Source organism: Trachurus japonicus, chromosome 11, assembly GCF_045865225.1.
Source record: "Trachurus japonicus isolate A0001 chromosome 11, Traja_1.0".
Lineage (NCBI taxonomy): Eukaryota > Metazoa > Chordata > Actinopteri > Carangiformes > Carangidae > Trachurus > Trachurus japonicus.
Window position 1 is genome coordinate 28,878,430 of NC_140917.1, and position 16,284 is coordinate 28,894,713.

Below are 16,284 nucleotides of genomic sequence, written 5' to 3' on the forward strand. Positions count from 1 at the left end.
ATCAAACTTTTTGTCTATTCCGTTTTGCTGCCTCTCATCGCTCTTTTGCATAGTCATCCGCTTTCCTCTTCGATTTCTTCTCTCTCATGACACCTTTTCAATTCTCTCCCCCTTTTCATTCCACGCGCCTTTTGTCCTCCCTTATTCTTCATGCGATTCCACTCTCTCATGCTTCCTGTCTCTCCTACACTCCTCTCTCGATCATCTCTTTCAGTCACCTTCATTGTTATTCATGTGCGTTCCATGATGAAGCACTGGAGTCCCTCAGAGTCCCCATAATCACTAAGAGTCTGAGGCCAGATTTAAATACTCAATGTGTATGATGGATGGAGGCCAGGTCTTCTCATTAGGAGTGATTGATTGGCTGCACGCCTTGTGTGTGCAATTAATATGTCTTCCCCCTTGCCTCATCATTGCTTCTGCGTTCTACAGCTTTGTTAGGTGGTCGCAGCGTGTACTTGTTCTTTACTGAATTCACTTTCAGTCAGACAATTTCAGATACAGTAGATTTACTCATCCACAGGCCTGAACTAACAGAGTAGTATACTGAACGCACTGTCGCCAGATCAGCGCTTGTGCATATTCATTCATCACTTTCCTCCCACCCTTCTCCCCCTCATCCCTGCTCTAAATACAGCTCTCTGTAGATCTCAGCGGTCCCGACGGCACCCTGTCCCTGAGAGCCAAAGGAGTAGACCCCGATGCCGATCCGGTGAGCTGCGTTTTCAGTGGGGAGGGAGTGGAGGCCCTGATGGACCTGCGCTGGCACAAAGTGTCCCTCAGCGTGCAACACGGTGCCGCCTCCCTCCATGTGGACTGCAGCTCCATCGAGACCAAGCCCCTGGACCCCCGTGGAGTTCTGCCCACTGATGGACACACGCTGCTGGGCATTCGGGCTTCCGATGCTGGGCCTGTGCCGGTATGATATTTGTATTTCTAACAGTAATGATAATAATTGCTTTATTTAAATGGAAACTTTTCTTAACATAGTTATAAAGTATGATATGTAGGAGATAGGGAGAATCTCATTCTCTTTTATACCCCAACATGAGTCTGCTGTGTCTCAATTTCGAATACTTTCATACTTAAAGGTATAATACAGTATGTAAGAATTACCCCATCTAGCGGTGCGGTTGCATATCAGAACGTATTCTTGATGTTGCAATCACGTGAAATCAGGCAGACGTCAGACAGACAACAGACGCTGCATGTAACAGGATAAACAAGCATCTATGTAAACAAGTGGTCCATCAGCACGAAGTAAAACAATACAGGCGTGACAATATGTTGTCATGGTGATGTCGTATTGTTTACCTGACCCACGTTTCTCTCATCGAGTAAAATGACATCCGGTTGGTTTGTCGACGGCCGTCTGCCTGACTGCACCTGAATGCAACATCAGTGCCTCCGTCCTTCCTCACACTACACAGTGGTGACAGTTTTAACAGGCGCTACCTGGAAAACTTTCTCCCCGAGCCGACAGCTCAGCTGAGTTTCCGTGGTTACCTACGGTCACGCTGCCACTGAACGTTAAAAATGGCGATGCAACATGGCAGCCTCGGTTCGGTGCGTCGCCCATGTATTTGTAACGACTTGTAACAACTCATTCTAAGGTAGAGAAAGCTTTCATTTGTATGCGGGTGTGATTCAACTTCAGTGAAATACGTATTTATGAAAGCAATATTTGATTTTTGCTAATAAAAAGCCAAATAAGTTACATACTGGGGCTTTAAAGCAACATTGCGGAGTTTCAGCTCAGTGCTTCCACCATCTGGTTGAGAAGCGCTATATTGTCTGGGGGGAAAAAGCGTTTATTCCCATTAATAAACGACAGTATTTCCCACATACTTGCAAGGAGACTGTGTGGCGGGTGGTCGGGGGAGGGGGTGAGGGGGTGAGGGGGGCGGTGGTGGCGGCGGCAGCGGCGACGACGACCTGAGGGGAACCGTAAGTTTCGCTTTTACCCACCACGTCTCTCCCTCGCCGAAAAACTCCGCAATGTTACTTTAAAGTAACGGAGTTTTTCGGCCTTAAAATAATGTTTCCAGACTCATTGCAATGGTAGAAAAATGGTTAATAGGATGAATGGTGCTGCCGCCGCAGCCTGAGCCGGGTCGCGTCGGCTGAAACTGCACTATGTAACTTCCCTGCACGGGTACGAAACACAGCCCCCCCTCCTCCCCCCTCCCCTCTGAGTCGGAGAGAGACGTAGTGGGTAAAAGCGAAACTTACGGTTCTCCTCCGGTCGTCGTCGTCGTCGTCGCAGCCACGGCCGCCCCCCCACCCCCCTCACCCCCTCCTCCCCTCCCCCGACCACCCGCCACACAGTCTCCTTGCAAACATGTGGGAAATACTGTCGTTTATTAATGGGAATAAACGCTGGATGCGCTGGCTGATAAGTTTCGTTTTCGTTAAGTTTTGTTTTTCCCACCAGATGGTGGAAGCACTGAGCTGAAACTCTGCAATGTTGCTTTAAACTACTGTAAGTGTTTTGAGTATGTAGGTGCATCTCAATTCACAAACGTCAAAATGCATGTTTTCCGCCAGTAAGAGGAGCCGGCTGACACAGCGGCGGCGGTGTAATCTCCACCTCGCGTTAAACAGGTGGCGCACACAAGCAAAAAAAAATAAGAAGAAAGAAAAGAAAAGGAAAAAAGGACGAGTAAAGTGTTCACTATCGCTATCGCTATATAAATAACAAACAAAACAAGCCTGTAGATGTATTGATGAGCAATAATGGCGGTCCAAAAAAAAGAAAACACTGGCACCTATTGCGATCGTTACAACAACAGTAGGCTATTCGGTCTGAGACAAAACTAACCGTCAAAATTTGCACACTACAGAAGTATACACAGTGCACATAGTATACTACATTACAGTATACTCATGGAAGTATTCAAATTGAGACACAGCAATAATCTACCTGAAAAAGTTGGAGGAGAGTATTGAATCCAACACAAGAGATATGAGGAGCACACAAAGAATTTATTTTGTTGTCAAATGAAAACAAAGCCCCTAGATAGTGAGCAGATTTGTATTGGACTATTTATTGAGAAGTCAATGCAAGGAAGTCAAATAAAAGAGCTCTGAATTTAAAATTCTCCTCTCTCTATTTCATAAACTTGGAATGACAACTGAGCTGAGCTACATTTACACTGTAAACAGGATTAACACTTAACACACTTGTTGTATATCATTAGTTTACTCCAACCCTTTGACATGCATGTGCATGGTTAAGTTGCAGCAGCTTTTTGAAGGTTATGCTACTACAAAAGTGTGGAATTCAACAATACCCGTGAATGAACACATTAGTTCATTAACATGACAAGTTGTCATGTTTCATTTATTTTGAGGAAAAAATGCAGCACAGACAGAGGTGAAGTTTATGTGATGGACAACGTGGCCAAGCGAGCTGTAAATATATATATATTTAATATTCTGGTTTTGTAAAGCTACCCGTTACCAGTGCAAATCTACCTTTCTCACCTTGGCTGGGCGTCACCACGTGCTTCCACCCTATCTGTTTCAAATTAAAAGAGTTATATAATTTCTACTCCATAAAATTAATGGTAGTCTTTTTCAGCTAAGGCTGAACTGTTAAATGAATTTAAATAAGTATAGAGCTAAAGTCACTGAATATTGTGTCAATAATACTGTGTTAAATTTCATTAAACATGCTGTATTATTACTTTCCGATGTTGACAAGTTAAGAACCTCTGATCAAGGTTAAGCTTTGCACTGTAAATGTCAACTACATTTATTCTTTGACAATGTGCTGACCTTTAAGCTCTCTCTGTATGAAGAATAACCTCTTACTTGTCCTTTACAGAAGTGGTTTGAATGAACCAAGCTCCCTTATTGGGACCAACACTTTAGAGAAGGCATGGTAATGCTTGGTTGCATAATGTACTTCAGTGTACCCTTGGCATATACAGTATAATTTTAATGGCGTATCCGTCTTTTTTCCAGACTGGAGCCATATTTCTAGCAGGAAAGAGTGGGAAATATTTCTTGTCAACCAAACTCTCATAGAGGTCTTTGTACTGGAATCATCCACTCCTTTATGTGTGGATGTGTATGTTCATATTTGTGTTAATATGTGTTTGTTTTGGACTATAGGCTATGCTCCTGAGATACTCTTTTCTTTGAGACAGTCTTATTAAGTCTTAGTAGAAGTCAATGGACTAAATGGGCAAATGAGCCTGTAGTAGAATATTGATGTTAAATAGAGCCAGGCACTTAGTTTTGATGATCAATTTACTGGCTTAGTCAGAAAGCAAACAACATATTTTGTCAGCGCAGGGAGGAAGTTTTCATACATGCATGCACACTCATGTTCACACACACACACGCAAAGCTTCTGAAGTGCTTTCCTAATACTTTATATAAATGAGAAATTAATTGGCTTTCAACCTTATTTACTGCCTCATTTAAACTTTATTTGCAATATTTATTAAATAAAGCAGAGGACTTACGGAGACCAGCATGTGGAATATTTAATCATCTCATTCTTTCTCTGTCCCTCTCTCTTTTTCAGATCGACATTCAGCAGGTGATGCTGTATTGTGACCCATCCCTTGCCATTCAGGAGGCCTGCTGTGAGATTCCTGGGGCTCGGGTGAGACTGAGGACCTTCACTAACTGATTAATAGTCATATAAATAAACAATAAACAGTGAGTCTATGTGGAGTAAAGACCTTCCACAACTGATCTATAGTACAATGCTTTCTGCATCATCCATATAGACAGTGTCAAGAACCCTTTCAGGTTTTTCTTTCACGTTTTGTTACATTGCAGTCTTATAATAAAAAAATAAAGACATAATATTCCTCATTAATCTACAGTCAGACACCATAATGACAAAATGAACACAAAGTATTTTTGTGCAAATTATTTAGAATCACATCAACATAAATCTTCAAAGCCTTTACTCAAGACATTTGGTTGCCAACAATTACACTCAAACCTTCTTGGGTATGACATGACCAGCTTTGCAAATTGAGATTTGGCAATTTTCTGCCATTCTTGAGAGCAAATCCTCTCAAACTCTGTCAGGTTGAATGGGGATAATCCGTGAACAGCCATTCTGAAGTATCTCCAGCGATCCAGGTTGATTGGGTTCAAATCAGGGCGCTGGGCCACTCAAGGGCCACTCAAGGACAACCACATGGTAGTCTCTAAGCCACTGCGTTATGTTGACTTTGTGCTTGAGGGTCATTCTCATGGTGAACATTTGGTTTAGACTGATGTCTGAGCACTCTGGATCAGATTTCCATTAAGAATTTCTCTCTAGTTTGCTCTGCTCAGCTTTTCCCCGATCCCTGTCACTGCTTTTCATAAGCACCCCTACAGATTGATGCTGCTACTATGATGCCTCACCACTGGGACTGTGTTGGCCAGGTGATGAGTGAACAGAGGCTTCAGTCTGGCCACTCTGCCATAAAGGTCCTTCTGGAGCCGAGGCAGAGTGACCATCTTCCTCACTTCTCAGTCAGGTGAACTCAATTGAGTAATCTGAGAGAGAATTAAGAGGGATTTCATTGTATTATAACAACAAGTTGCAACATAAGGGCCCAGAACACTTTCTGTTTGGACTGTATAATGCAAATTATGCTAAAACCTGGGATTTAAACAAGTTTGAAGAATCTTGACACTTTACACTGGTTATCATTAGGCAGCTGCCATTCTTCAAGGGATCAGTTGAAGAACTCCAGATTGTTCCAAAATGTGTTTCAAGCAATCTGGAGGCTTTACCTTAGTTAAACCTAAAGTAAATTAACACCAAAGAGTGTAACTCCACACTTGTTACAGCTGCTTCACAGTAAAAGCTATAGTTGTTTTCTGGAAGGGTTGTCTGCAACAGCTGCAGGAAAAGCTGTGTTTGCATTGTCAGAATTAAACAGCATAAACAGCCTCTGCGGTTGCCCTGGAGGCTTGTGCTTGTTAATATGCATCCTCCTTTTTCCTCACTCCATCTCAATTCAGGTGGTCAGAAAGAAAAAAAAACTTGGCTGCCAGCCTTAGATTTAGCTATGCACTGAGAGCTGTTACTGTATAACACTCCATCAATTACTTGACTTAGGTTTCCCCAAATATGAAAAAGCCAATCTTATTATGTTGGTTAACAAAATATTCTTCAGAGGCTTTGTTTAATATAGGATATTATGGATACAAATTGACTTGGGCTTAGAGTAATTCCATTGTGTGCAGTTATGTCACATCAACTGCAGTTTGCCAATATTGTTTGTACTGCTGAAGTGTGACTAAATGCCTAATTGAAAGTATCACTTGCATTTTCTTGCTTCTTCAGAACTGCAGTTTTCTGCTGTATTTCCCTTTCTTTATAATTCTCCCCTTTTCTCTTGCTACCTTTTTTCTTAATCTGTGTTTTTGTGCAGTTATTGTTTGCAGGCTTCCAACCAAAAGCCTTATCAAATAAGTAACAGATTCACTGGACAGAAATATGTTCCTGTTTGACAGGCAAAAACAGAGGAAGTGATTGTGCGGGTATGGAAAAGTTGGAAACAGACATGTTTTCTTTTTTAGTTTATTTTCAAGCTGACGATATTTTTGTGCTCAGCCAAATTTTTTGTCAGAATTCTCCAGGGTGTCTGCGCTCACGTATTTGTGCATTTGTGCGCATGCATATGTGTCATTAGCAAGTGATTTTATGTGAGGGATACAAATAGGGTGAGAAGTTCCTTCAGATGTCTGGAAGTGTAGAGTCCTCTGGAGGGAGGATGGAAAGCTGTAAAAAATTTCTCATCTCCTTTGCTCAAGGCATGTGCGCTGCGGGGCTCCCTCCAAGCTGTGTTTAAATTTGAAATGAAGGAGACATACACACTGACTTGCATTCTCATACACACTCGAAGGCTGCAGCTTCCTAAAACACAAGAATGAAGCAAAACTGCTTGCTGACACTGACTTTGACATTGTGGTCTGAATTCTGCAGTGCACACACAGGAACATTACATGGTACAGAAACATAATATGGACATAATACATTTCAGTCATAGTTTGGGGAGACACTACAGGTGGATAGGGTGAAAAATTTAAATAACAGATATCACCATGAAACTTCCCAAGTTTATCACTTACATTAAGACAAATATTTTTTGTATTACAAGTTTCGTCAAATATTATGTTTAAATATGTAAATGAGGCAATATGAAATATGCGCTAATTTGCATATGTTTCCAGAACCAAAATCTGAACAATGGATAAAGCTCCTTTCAAAATTCTTGTTTTATTTTGTTGACATATCAGAGTCAGAAGTTTTTTACAGAGGGGATTTGGATATCTCTTTTTATCACTTTGTAAATGAGAAAATACTGTCGCCAGGCCTGAAAATGTTTTTAGGGATAAAATGTTGTATAAATCAGGACAAACTGGAAGGTTTGGTGTCTGTAAGTGCTGCTGAAGTGGGGATTTCTAGTTCAGAGTCCGAGGAAAAACTCATTTTGAGAAAACAGCATTTAAAAACTTGTACTGTAAAATTCCATAGATTGTTAATGTAAATCATACTTTTACGATTGGTGTCTATGGATATTCTCATTCATCGAGGTCATTGTTCTTTTTCTGGGCAAATTGAATCGTAGACAACTGGACTTGTATTTGTCTTGGAAGACGTTTTGCCTCTTATCCAAGGGGCTTCATCAGTTCATACGCAACAAGTCTCAAGTCCACAGGTTCTCTGGTGACCACTTCCACAGAGGATAAATACCTGGGTCTTACTCCACTGACTTTGTCTAGCTAGTGCGGACTAGTGAGACTTGTTGCATGCAAACTGATGAAGCCCCTTGGATAAGAGGCGAAACGTCTTCCCAGACAAATACAAGTCCAGTTGCCTACCATTCAATTTGCCCAGAAAATTTACAATTGGTTGCGGATACGGAGGAGATGACAATTTCTACATTGTTATTCAGGAGAGAGAGAGCTTTACAATGATACCTGACATGACATGAGTCCGATAACAAGCAGAGCACAGTATGTCACAGTAGCATGTTAACTTTTGGCAAATTTAGGAGAAATCTACTGATGAAAGAGACAAAATGAAGTAAAATAACCACCTTAATGTTCTACCATTTCTTTTGACTTTCCTGAAAGAATACATGTTAAGGAAGAAAAATAGCCCAAAATCTCAAAATTGATCATGTTTTTGCCTGTAGTGTTTCGCCTTACACTCTGTACATCCCTCAATTGTCACTGTTGAAAATTTGAAATACAATATCTCAACCACTGAAAGGACTGTTTGTCAGTTTTGTTATTGCTGCATAGGTAGCACCAGCATTAATTGCTGTTTAGGCTTCCTTACTAGTGTAGAAGTAATGTTGCTAGGTTAGCATCATTCTTAATTTTAATTTTAATCATCAAAGCCCTTTTTTCCTCTGTCTTAAATCATCTTATCTGTCTGTTGTGTGCTTGCAGTGCCCTCCTGATGCTCCCAAGAGCCGCCGTGCTGCTGAGAACGACCTATTGGAGAACACATTCAACCAGGTAAATCACAGACCACCAACACATGCACACTCATAATAAAACATTATGCACTTATAGAGAAAAAAAAATTCAACAGAAAACATACACACAAATAAACTTATTTGCTCAAACACTATAAATATTTTTCTTTAGCTGTCGTCATGGAAATTCAATGACACACACTTCCATTCAGAGACAAATTAAGGGGAAAAATGTCATTGCATCTTTGACAAACTGTCTCTTCCATCACGGATTATCACAACACACGGTTTCCATCAGGCACAGACATAACACATGCAGAAGCAGACACAAAGTTGGCCTCATACGGCTTTGTTCTTCAGGCAGTTTGAGTTGTCTAAGATGCTCCTGCTGGCAAGCAAACACTGGCCTGTAGGACTTTTACCAAATGTTGATATAAGTTGTTTTTCTCCCTTGATACTCTGCTGTGGAAAACATGTTTTCTACGCCGCCGCAGTCTTCAGCACTTCTGACTTTCAGAGTTTTATATGACTTCAGTTCAGTTCAGTTTGCTGGTAGCAGTCGTTCAAAGTGTCTGTGGGCAGTGTCAGGCACTTGACAAATAGAGCCTTATGCAACACATGGGAGCACTTCTTCCACAAATTTCCATGGTGTTTTATATGATTGCTTCAGTTCTGCCTGAGACAGAAAGTTCTTCCTGTAAAACATAAAGGCAATTTATTTTTGTTCCTACGTCCGCTTGTTTCATCATTCATATTAATGGGACCTTTATCCAATTATCTATTCATTAGGGCCTATTGTTACTCTTGTGCAGTGCTGGTGTTAACTTAGAGCTCTGGCAGACTTCAGGACACAGTAATCAATCCTGTAGATAGTTCCAGCGAGACACAGTTACAATAACTCAGGCGTCAGCCGTCTCCCTCTGTGTGTTTCTTTCTCTTTCTCACCTGTCACTCTCTTTCTCTCTCCTCTGCATTCACTTACTGGCAGTTTTAATGTAGGTAAGGGTTTGGCTTTATGTGGTTATATGTTTTAGGTCTAGTAGCACCTATTCACCAGCTTCTCTTAAGACTTCTTACTGCACATGTGTAATTGCCATGCATGCAGCCTGTCCTCATTTCATAGTATTCTATTCATTTGCTCCTCCCTCTCCGTTGCTGTCTTGTAGTAACTTGAGGATTTTCTATTTTTGTCTCTATGTTAGATTTGTATAAATCAACTGTGAAATACAAAATTCCAGTGCGCAGGCCAGATGTTACTGAGCCATAGCACTGCCTCCATAAAACTAAGCCTTTACTGGGTGACAGAGTATTAAACTCCTATGTGGAATGCTGTATGTAGAACGAGCAGTGTACACTGTTGCTGTAGAGAGAGCATACTCTAAAACACAGTCAAATATTGATATACCATTTCCACTGAAGTATAATTACCTTTTCTGAAACCTGTATCACACCATTTCCTCTCATTTTTCCCCTTAAGTATGCTTCAAGGGTAACACACGTCTTACACATGAACGTCATGGGGAGTGCTCACTGCTGAAGATGTCAGATATGTTTTATTAAATCTTTGAAGGGGGCTGCATGATAATAAGACCTCATGTAATGTCACTTGAGTCAGTGTCAGTTCAGAATGAGGATTACACGTTGAAAATGATCTTTGGCGTGAGAGAGAAGTGGGCTGGCCTGACCTCTGGAGCACACTCTTCATCTCTGTTTAATGCTGGTGGCTTAAAAAAGCTCCAGTATGTAACTTATCTGGCTTTTTATTAGCAAAAATCAAATATTGCTTTCATAAATACGTATTTCACTGAAGTGGAATCACACCCGCATACAAATGAAAGCTTTCTCGTACCTTAGAATGAGTTGTTACAAGTCGTTACAAATACGTAAGTGGGCGACGCACCGAACCGAGGCTGCCATGTTGCATCGCCATTTTTTACGTTGAGTGGCAGCGTGACCGTAGGTAACCACGGAAACTCACCAGAGTTGTCGGCTCGGGGAGAAAGTTTTCCAGGTAGCGCCTGTTAAAACTGTCACCACTGTGTAGTGTGAGGAAGGACGGAGGCACTGATGTTGCATTCAGGTGCAGTCAGGCAGACGGCCGTCGGCAAACCAACCGGATGTCATTTTACTCGACGAGAGAAAGACGGTAAAACGTGGGTCAGGTAAACAATAGGCTACGACATCACCATGACAACATATTGTCACGCCTGTATTGTTTTGCCTCGTGCTGGTGGACCACTTGTTTACATAGACTCTTGTTTATCCTGTTACATGCAGCGTTTGTTGTCTGTCTGACATCTGCCTGATTTCACGTGAATGCAACATCAAGAATACGTTCCGATATGCAACCGCACCACTAGATGAGGGTAATTCCTACACATTATACCTTTAAAGTTTGGTTAGACACCACTAGAATCACATTGAATCTACAATGAATTGTAAAAATGCCAGACTGTGATTTTTGTTGGCTGGATGCAGTCACCTCCTGGAGTCTCTTCCGGTAGCCTTGCAATTACACAAATGAGATACAGTGTGTTAATTTGTCAACTGTAGGAGTGTGTGTTGCTGGATTTCAGGACGTGCCAGCCAGGAGAGCTGTTTCCCCATTTTACAGTGGTTGTGCTAAGCTCCACTAACCGGCTGCTGACTGTAGCTTTACATTAAACAGAAAGACATCTAAAACTCAGTGAGGAAAGGGAATAAAATGTTATCTCCCAAAACTGTTGGACTGCTGCTTCAAGTTTGGAAATGATTTCATTCCACAGTCTGACAGCATCACACATACGATATATTCTGTCTCAGCTTGATCCAGCTCCTCAATGAAGCTGTGTGATGCATCCGGCTGAGTGAAACATTAAATTTCAAGACTCAACTAAGACATTATCTTTATCGTTTCACCAGTCCATCAACTCAAATTATTCCAGATGTCGTGTTAAAATTTCAGCCTGACATATGTCATATCTTCGGGGAAGTTTGGGCTCACCACGACAATTTAAAATAAACTTTCATTGGCTTGAAAAAGATCTGGTTGAACAGCTTGAGCTTGTAAAGACTGCCTCACCAGCATGTCAGTGAATTTCAAGGAGCTCGTTCAACTTATCTGACATATTGTGCTGAATGCCATCTGGTAACATTAAAGACCTGTCTTGGTAACTACTATTAGAAGCAGGTAGGTGTACATGTGTTTACCAGTGTTGGGTCTACAGTGTTTGAGTCATTGCAGTTAACCACCTTCCTGAGATATGACAAATCACACCGACACTGTTTCTTATCTTCCAAGACTGTGAAGCTATTTCTTTTTCTTGCCTTCAACCTAACTCCCTGCTGAAAGGTCATCTTGTCTTCAGAAGTACCAAAGGCTTCTTTGTGTCTTGCTTCCCCTGGCCCCTGAGTGCTTCTACTTGACTTTTCATGATGAAGCCTAACACCTGTTGTAAACTTGAACAAATCGTTTCCGCTCTCTTTCGCAGTCCTTCCTCACTCTTCTCCTTTGCTGACTCTTTTTTTTTTTTTTTTGTTATGTGATCTGTAACTCCGTGCACAGCTGGGTCCATCTCCTCATTAGCCTCAGGGCTCATGAGGTACACTGCTTCTCCTTCTCTCTCATCCTCTTTCATCTATTTCTTTTCTCTTAGAATAAAGAATAATTGTTAATGACCCTGTGTGTGAAACCAAAATGAGCCTTATTTCTCCTTTTGTTGTGTATCTGATGCAATGAATTGTAATGGCAATAAGGGTTTAAGAGATGCAAAGCACACGCAACAGGAAAACAACAGATTCCCTATGTCATACAACATTGATATTATAGGGACAGATGCATTTCTGGCAGATCTGTAAGAGATTCAGGTACTAAATACAGCCATGGTCTTAAAGTATATTCTCAAAGGTTTGAGAATGACAATAGTTGAGATTAGTTTTGGAATATCAGAACCAAAACCTGCTAAAAATGTAAAAACAATCATAATATTTCTGTGGATGGCTCTCAAGGATATTGGATGCATTATTACTGAATATTAGTGAGCCGTGAGAATTATTGTCTAAACATAGACATAATCCAGTTGTGGACCAATGCGAAGACAAAACTGGACAAAACAGTTCAGATATGATATGATTAAACAAAAACTGACTTTTCTCTTTTCTCTCTTTTTCTGCCACAGGACATTTTTGCATCCAAGGATCTGGCAGAGAAAGTAAGGCTCACAATTCACGCCCACACATTTCATTTTACCACGTTGAATTTGGAATGGGGCCTGTGGTACGACTGACCCAAGGAAGTCACTTCAAAGCAAGAAACCTGAAACCTGAAGTGAACTTCTTCACATGTGGTTTGGCTTCTTTCCAGAGCCTAAACAAGTGTAGATGAACTGGCAGAGCGTCAGGTTCAATAATTATACAGTATGGCTAGATGAAGAGACCTGCAGAATGTGTGTAGTACTGAGATTCAAACATGACAATATGCTGGCCATATGTGTGTATGTGTGTGTGTGTGCCCTGATTCTTTGTTTATTTGTGGTGTTGGAAAAAGGATAGTCTCTATTTCCTCCTCCCTCCTTCACACGTACCCAGCTTGCTGACTGACTGAGGGCTGATTTACACCTCATTATGCACTGAGTCTCAGTCGGGAGTTGCTGCTGCCTATTAATTTTGTCATTCACCTACAATATGCATGCTCTGTTCACAAATAGAATACAAAACTCCAGACGCTTCATTATGTTGCTCCTGTGTGTGCTTACCAATGCAGCTGGCCGCCTCCGCTGACTTCCTCAATGTAGGACATTAAGGTTGGAGCACACAGCTTGCCCTGCCACTGGGGGCACACACTTGAATAGAACTAAAACGTGACTTTTCTTCTGTGCTGTGAATTTAATTTGGTCAAATTACACGGCCAACTGTTTTTCTCAGAGTAAAAATACGCATAGTACCCATAGGAATCCAATGATAATACAATCTGATATTACTGTATGCCCTGCAAGACCAATACTGGCAATTATAGCAGGCAGGCCCATGTATTAATATTATGATGGTAATAAATGATCTGAATAGGGGTTAGATATGGTTTCTGCTGCACAATTCTAAAACTCTGTCAGAAATCAATTTTCATCACGGTGTTAATGTCATGCTACTTCAGCTATTTCTCTATGGCCTGAATCTGCTACATCAGTGTCTTCTCGGTTATGTGAGTCAAAAGGCTCAGCTCGACCAATCAGCAGGAATCTATTAACACACAAAGAGCTATTTCAGAAATTAAATCCCAGGGTCCACTCCACCTCGTACATTCGCCATTACATCATGTATCACAGAAAGTTATCTCAAATTTCAGAAAGTAGCACAAACTCTGCATTGATTTTGGGAGTTACAGCCCAGGAGATTGAGAAGTTATGTTTATGCTGATATTAGATTTTCTTTCTTGAGTATTGGGTTTTGTCCCTGTTCTGTCAAGACATGGCAGATAGACAATGGCCAAAAATGTGCCCAGTGGGATGTTTAAAACTAAATAGCAAACCATGCTGACAGGATGTTGGCACCAGAATTTCAGCATCTTTTGAGATGCTTATGTTAATGAATGAGCATAGGTGTTGGCATGCATAATGCAGAATGAGAGTTTGAGTATTGAAATCGTGGATGTGAGGAAATGAGCCTATTAGCAACATTTGGATGTTGAAGACCTGAATCTGACACTAACAAGTGGAGTATGTGCCAAAATGTAAAAGTTTTACTGTGATGGCACCATTTCACTGATTATATTCACATCAAATGAATGTAATCAGTGAAACTTCTCGTATAATGTTTAGTACCACCTGATAAACACATTGAGCCTGTAGCATCCAAAACGCCGACAGCTTGTTACCCTGCACCCAAGAGGCCAAAAATAAGGAACAAATGCAGAACCTTAACTGAATGGTACTTTTTCAACTGATACAACTTTGAAATTAAACCTTGTACTAGGATGTTTCATTCAATTCAATAAAAGATCTGACTCACAAGGAACATAAACTCATCGTCACAAGTTAGCAGCCCACAATAGGATGTGTACTTTGAAAAACCTCACATGCAGTCTGGAGACAAACATCAATACAGTGCTTTTTGATGCTACACGATCAAATTAATCATAATTCACTGAGGGTAATAACGTCAACAAGGTCTTGCCATTATGCACAGACAAAGTACACAGGTTTTTTTTTTTTTTTTACAGGAATTTGACTTTAACTAAAGAGAAAACTGCAGAGAACAAACAACAAAAGGCTGCTGTGGGTGTTTGAATGGAACTATATTGGGACTTGACTAATGCTACAGTCAGGGGCAAGCTCGGAAACAGTGAGTCGTCATTGCAGCCGGTTGAGCCAGCCATTGATAGATTTGTAGCTCCTGGAGAGGGAGAGGGGGGACGGGGGGGAGGAGGGAGAATTACACATTGTCTCTGTGCTGTTGCTGGCCGTCTGTCGTCATCTCAGCAAGCTAACAGTTGCAGCTTCAAAATGCAAACTTCCCGGTGTGTGGAGCAAGGCTTGCAGAAACACCGGGTGGGGGGACTCGGCTTTAATTACTCGCTTCCACTAAAAAAATGCTTCAGTTATTTATAATGGTTATCCATATTTGGTGTGTGTACATGTGTGTGTCCTCCTGTGAGGAGCAGCTGGTCTGCTCACTCCTGTGCTGTGGGAATCAGACATTCCTATTGATCTCCCTCTCCCATGGGAGACAATGAGTGTGTGTGTGTGTGTATGAGTGCCCACTTGCCCACCTTTCATCCACATACTGTAGCAGCACAGGGATTCAGCACATTTTAGTTTTGTGTAACAGCGCCTCCGTCTGGTGAATACAGAAACAGCATTTTACTTGTCCATAAACATCCTTTTATTCAGACACATAGATTTTTTCAGTGAATATTACAAATATAATAATAATAATTCTCTTTTTCTGTGTCTGTCTGTAGTGTGCTGGTTGTTTATTCCTCAATAGGGAAGAAAATGTAAGGATCACTGATCTTTACTCTCACTTCTTTCCATTAGAACATGACTTATGCATATCACTGTAGAGTGTGTAACTGTGTGGTGTTGTGTGTTGCAGGTTGTGAATTTCGGTGGGACTGCTGGGTTGAAAGGGGAAAAAGGCAACCGGGTGAGTATGAGGCACACGTACACTGATTTGTGTGTCTACAGTGTATGTGCGTGCATGCGCGCGTGTGTGTAGAAAGGCTAATATCAGCGGAATGTGTGATGTGCCCAGACATGCCTAGCACCGAATGCTAATACCTAGCATTATACACATTCGGTCATACACCAACAATTTGATGCTCCTGTAGTCTAGCATAGAATGATGCTGGCTGTGGACCAGTCCACCGTCTAGCTGATATGCATTCTTCAGCTCTCACTTATTTTTTTTCCACACCCACAAGCAATCATTCTTCTCTTCTCCCTCTCTCCATCTTAGGGTGATGACTGTTCTGGCATCCATTCAGGTCCAGTAAGTAACTTTTCCACACTCTCATGTCTCATACTCACGCCGTGCCCTGCTTAGCAGAAGAGCATTGTCTTGTTATTTGGCATGCATTACACTATGAGCCTGAAATATTTGCCAAAAGTGGTCTACGATAATACATGCCAACCGAATGTCTCTAACCTCAGTGCACAGAGGGACCCAAGGGCCAGAAGGGAGACAAAGGCGAGTCGGTGAGTGCCAATCGTCTGCCACAGGTTACAGCACTGCATCCCTCTGCCTCCAAACCCTGCTAACCCTTCAGCTATTTAGTGTCATCTTTATTCAAAACCTCATTTGCAGACTTCCCGTCTCAATATTAATTGTGCAGTGGGTATGAAGGTGTGCTTTG

The 16,284-nt window shown here is 41.4% G+C and overlaps 1 protein-coding gene across 3 annotated transcripts in view; it reads left to right on the forward strand.

Annotated features, from left to right (window-relative positions):
• col16a1 (collagen, type XVI, alpha 1) overlaps window positions 1-16,284 on the forward strand; it is a 72,220-nt gene that overhangs the window by 25,716 nt on the left and 30,220 nt on the right. For 2 of the 3 annotated variants that reach the window (XM_085792232.1, XM_085792234.1), the window contains exons 6-13: window positions 638-919; window positions 4,538-4,618; window positions 8,428-8,496; window positions 12,614-12,646; window positions 15,391-15,426; window positions 15,525-15,575; window positions 15,888-15,920; window positions 16,082-16,126. In XM_085792232.1, coding sequence (XP_085648358.1) covers window positions 638-919; window positions 4,538-4,618; window positions 8,428-8,496; window positions 12,614-12,646; window positions 15,391-15,426; window positions 15,525-15,575; window positions 15,888-15,920; window positions 16,082-16,126 — 630 coding nt within the window. The remainder of the gene's footprint in view (window positions 1-637; window positions 920-4,537; window positions 4,619-8,427; window positions 8,497-12,613; window positions 12,647-15,390; window positions 15,427-15,524; window positions 15,576-15,887; window positions 15,921-16,081; window positions 16,127-16,284) is intronic. The other variant, XM_085792233.1, reaches the window with a different exon arrangement.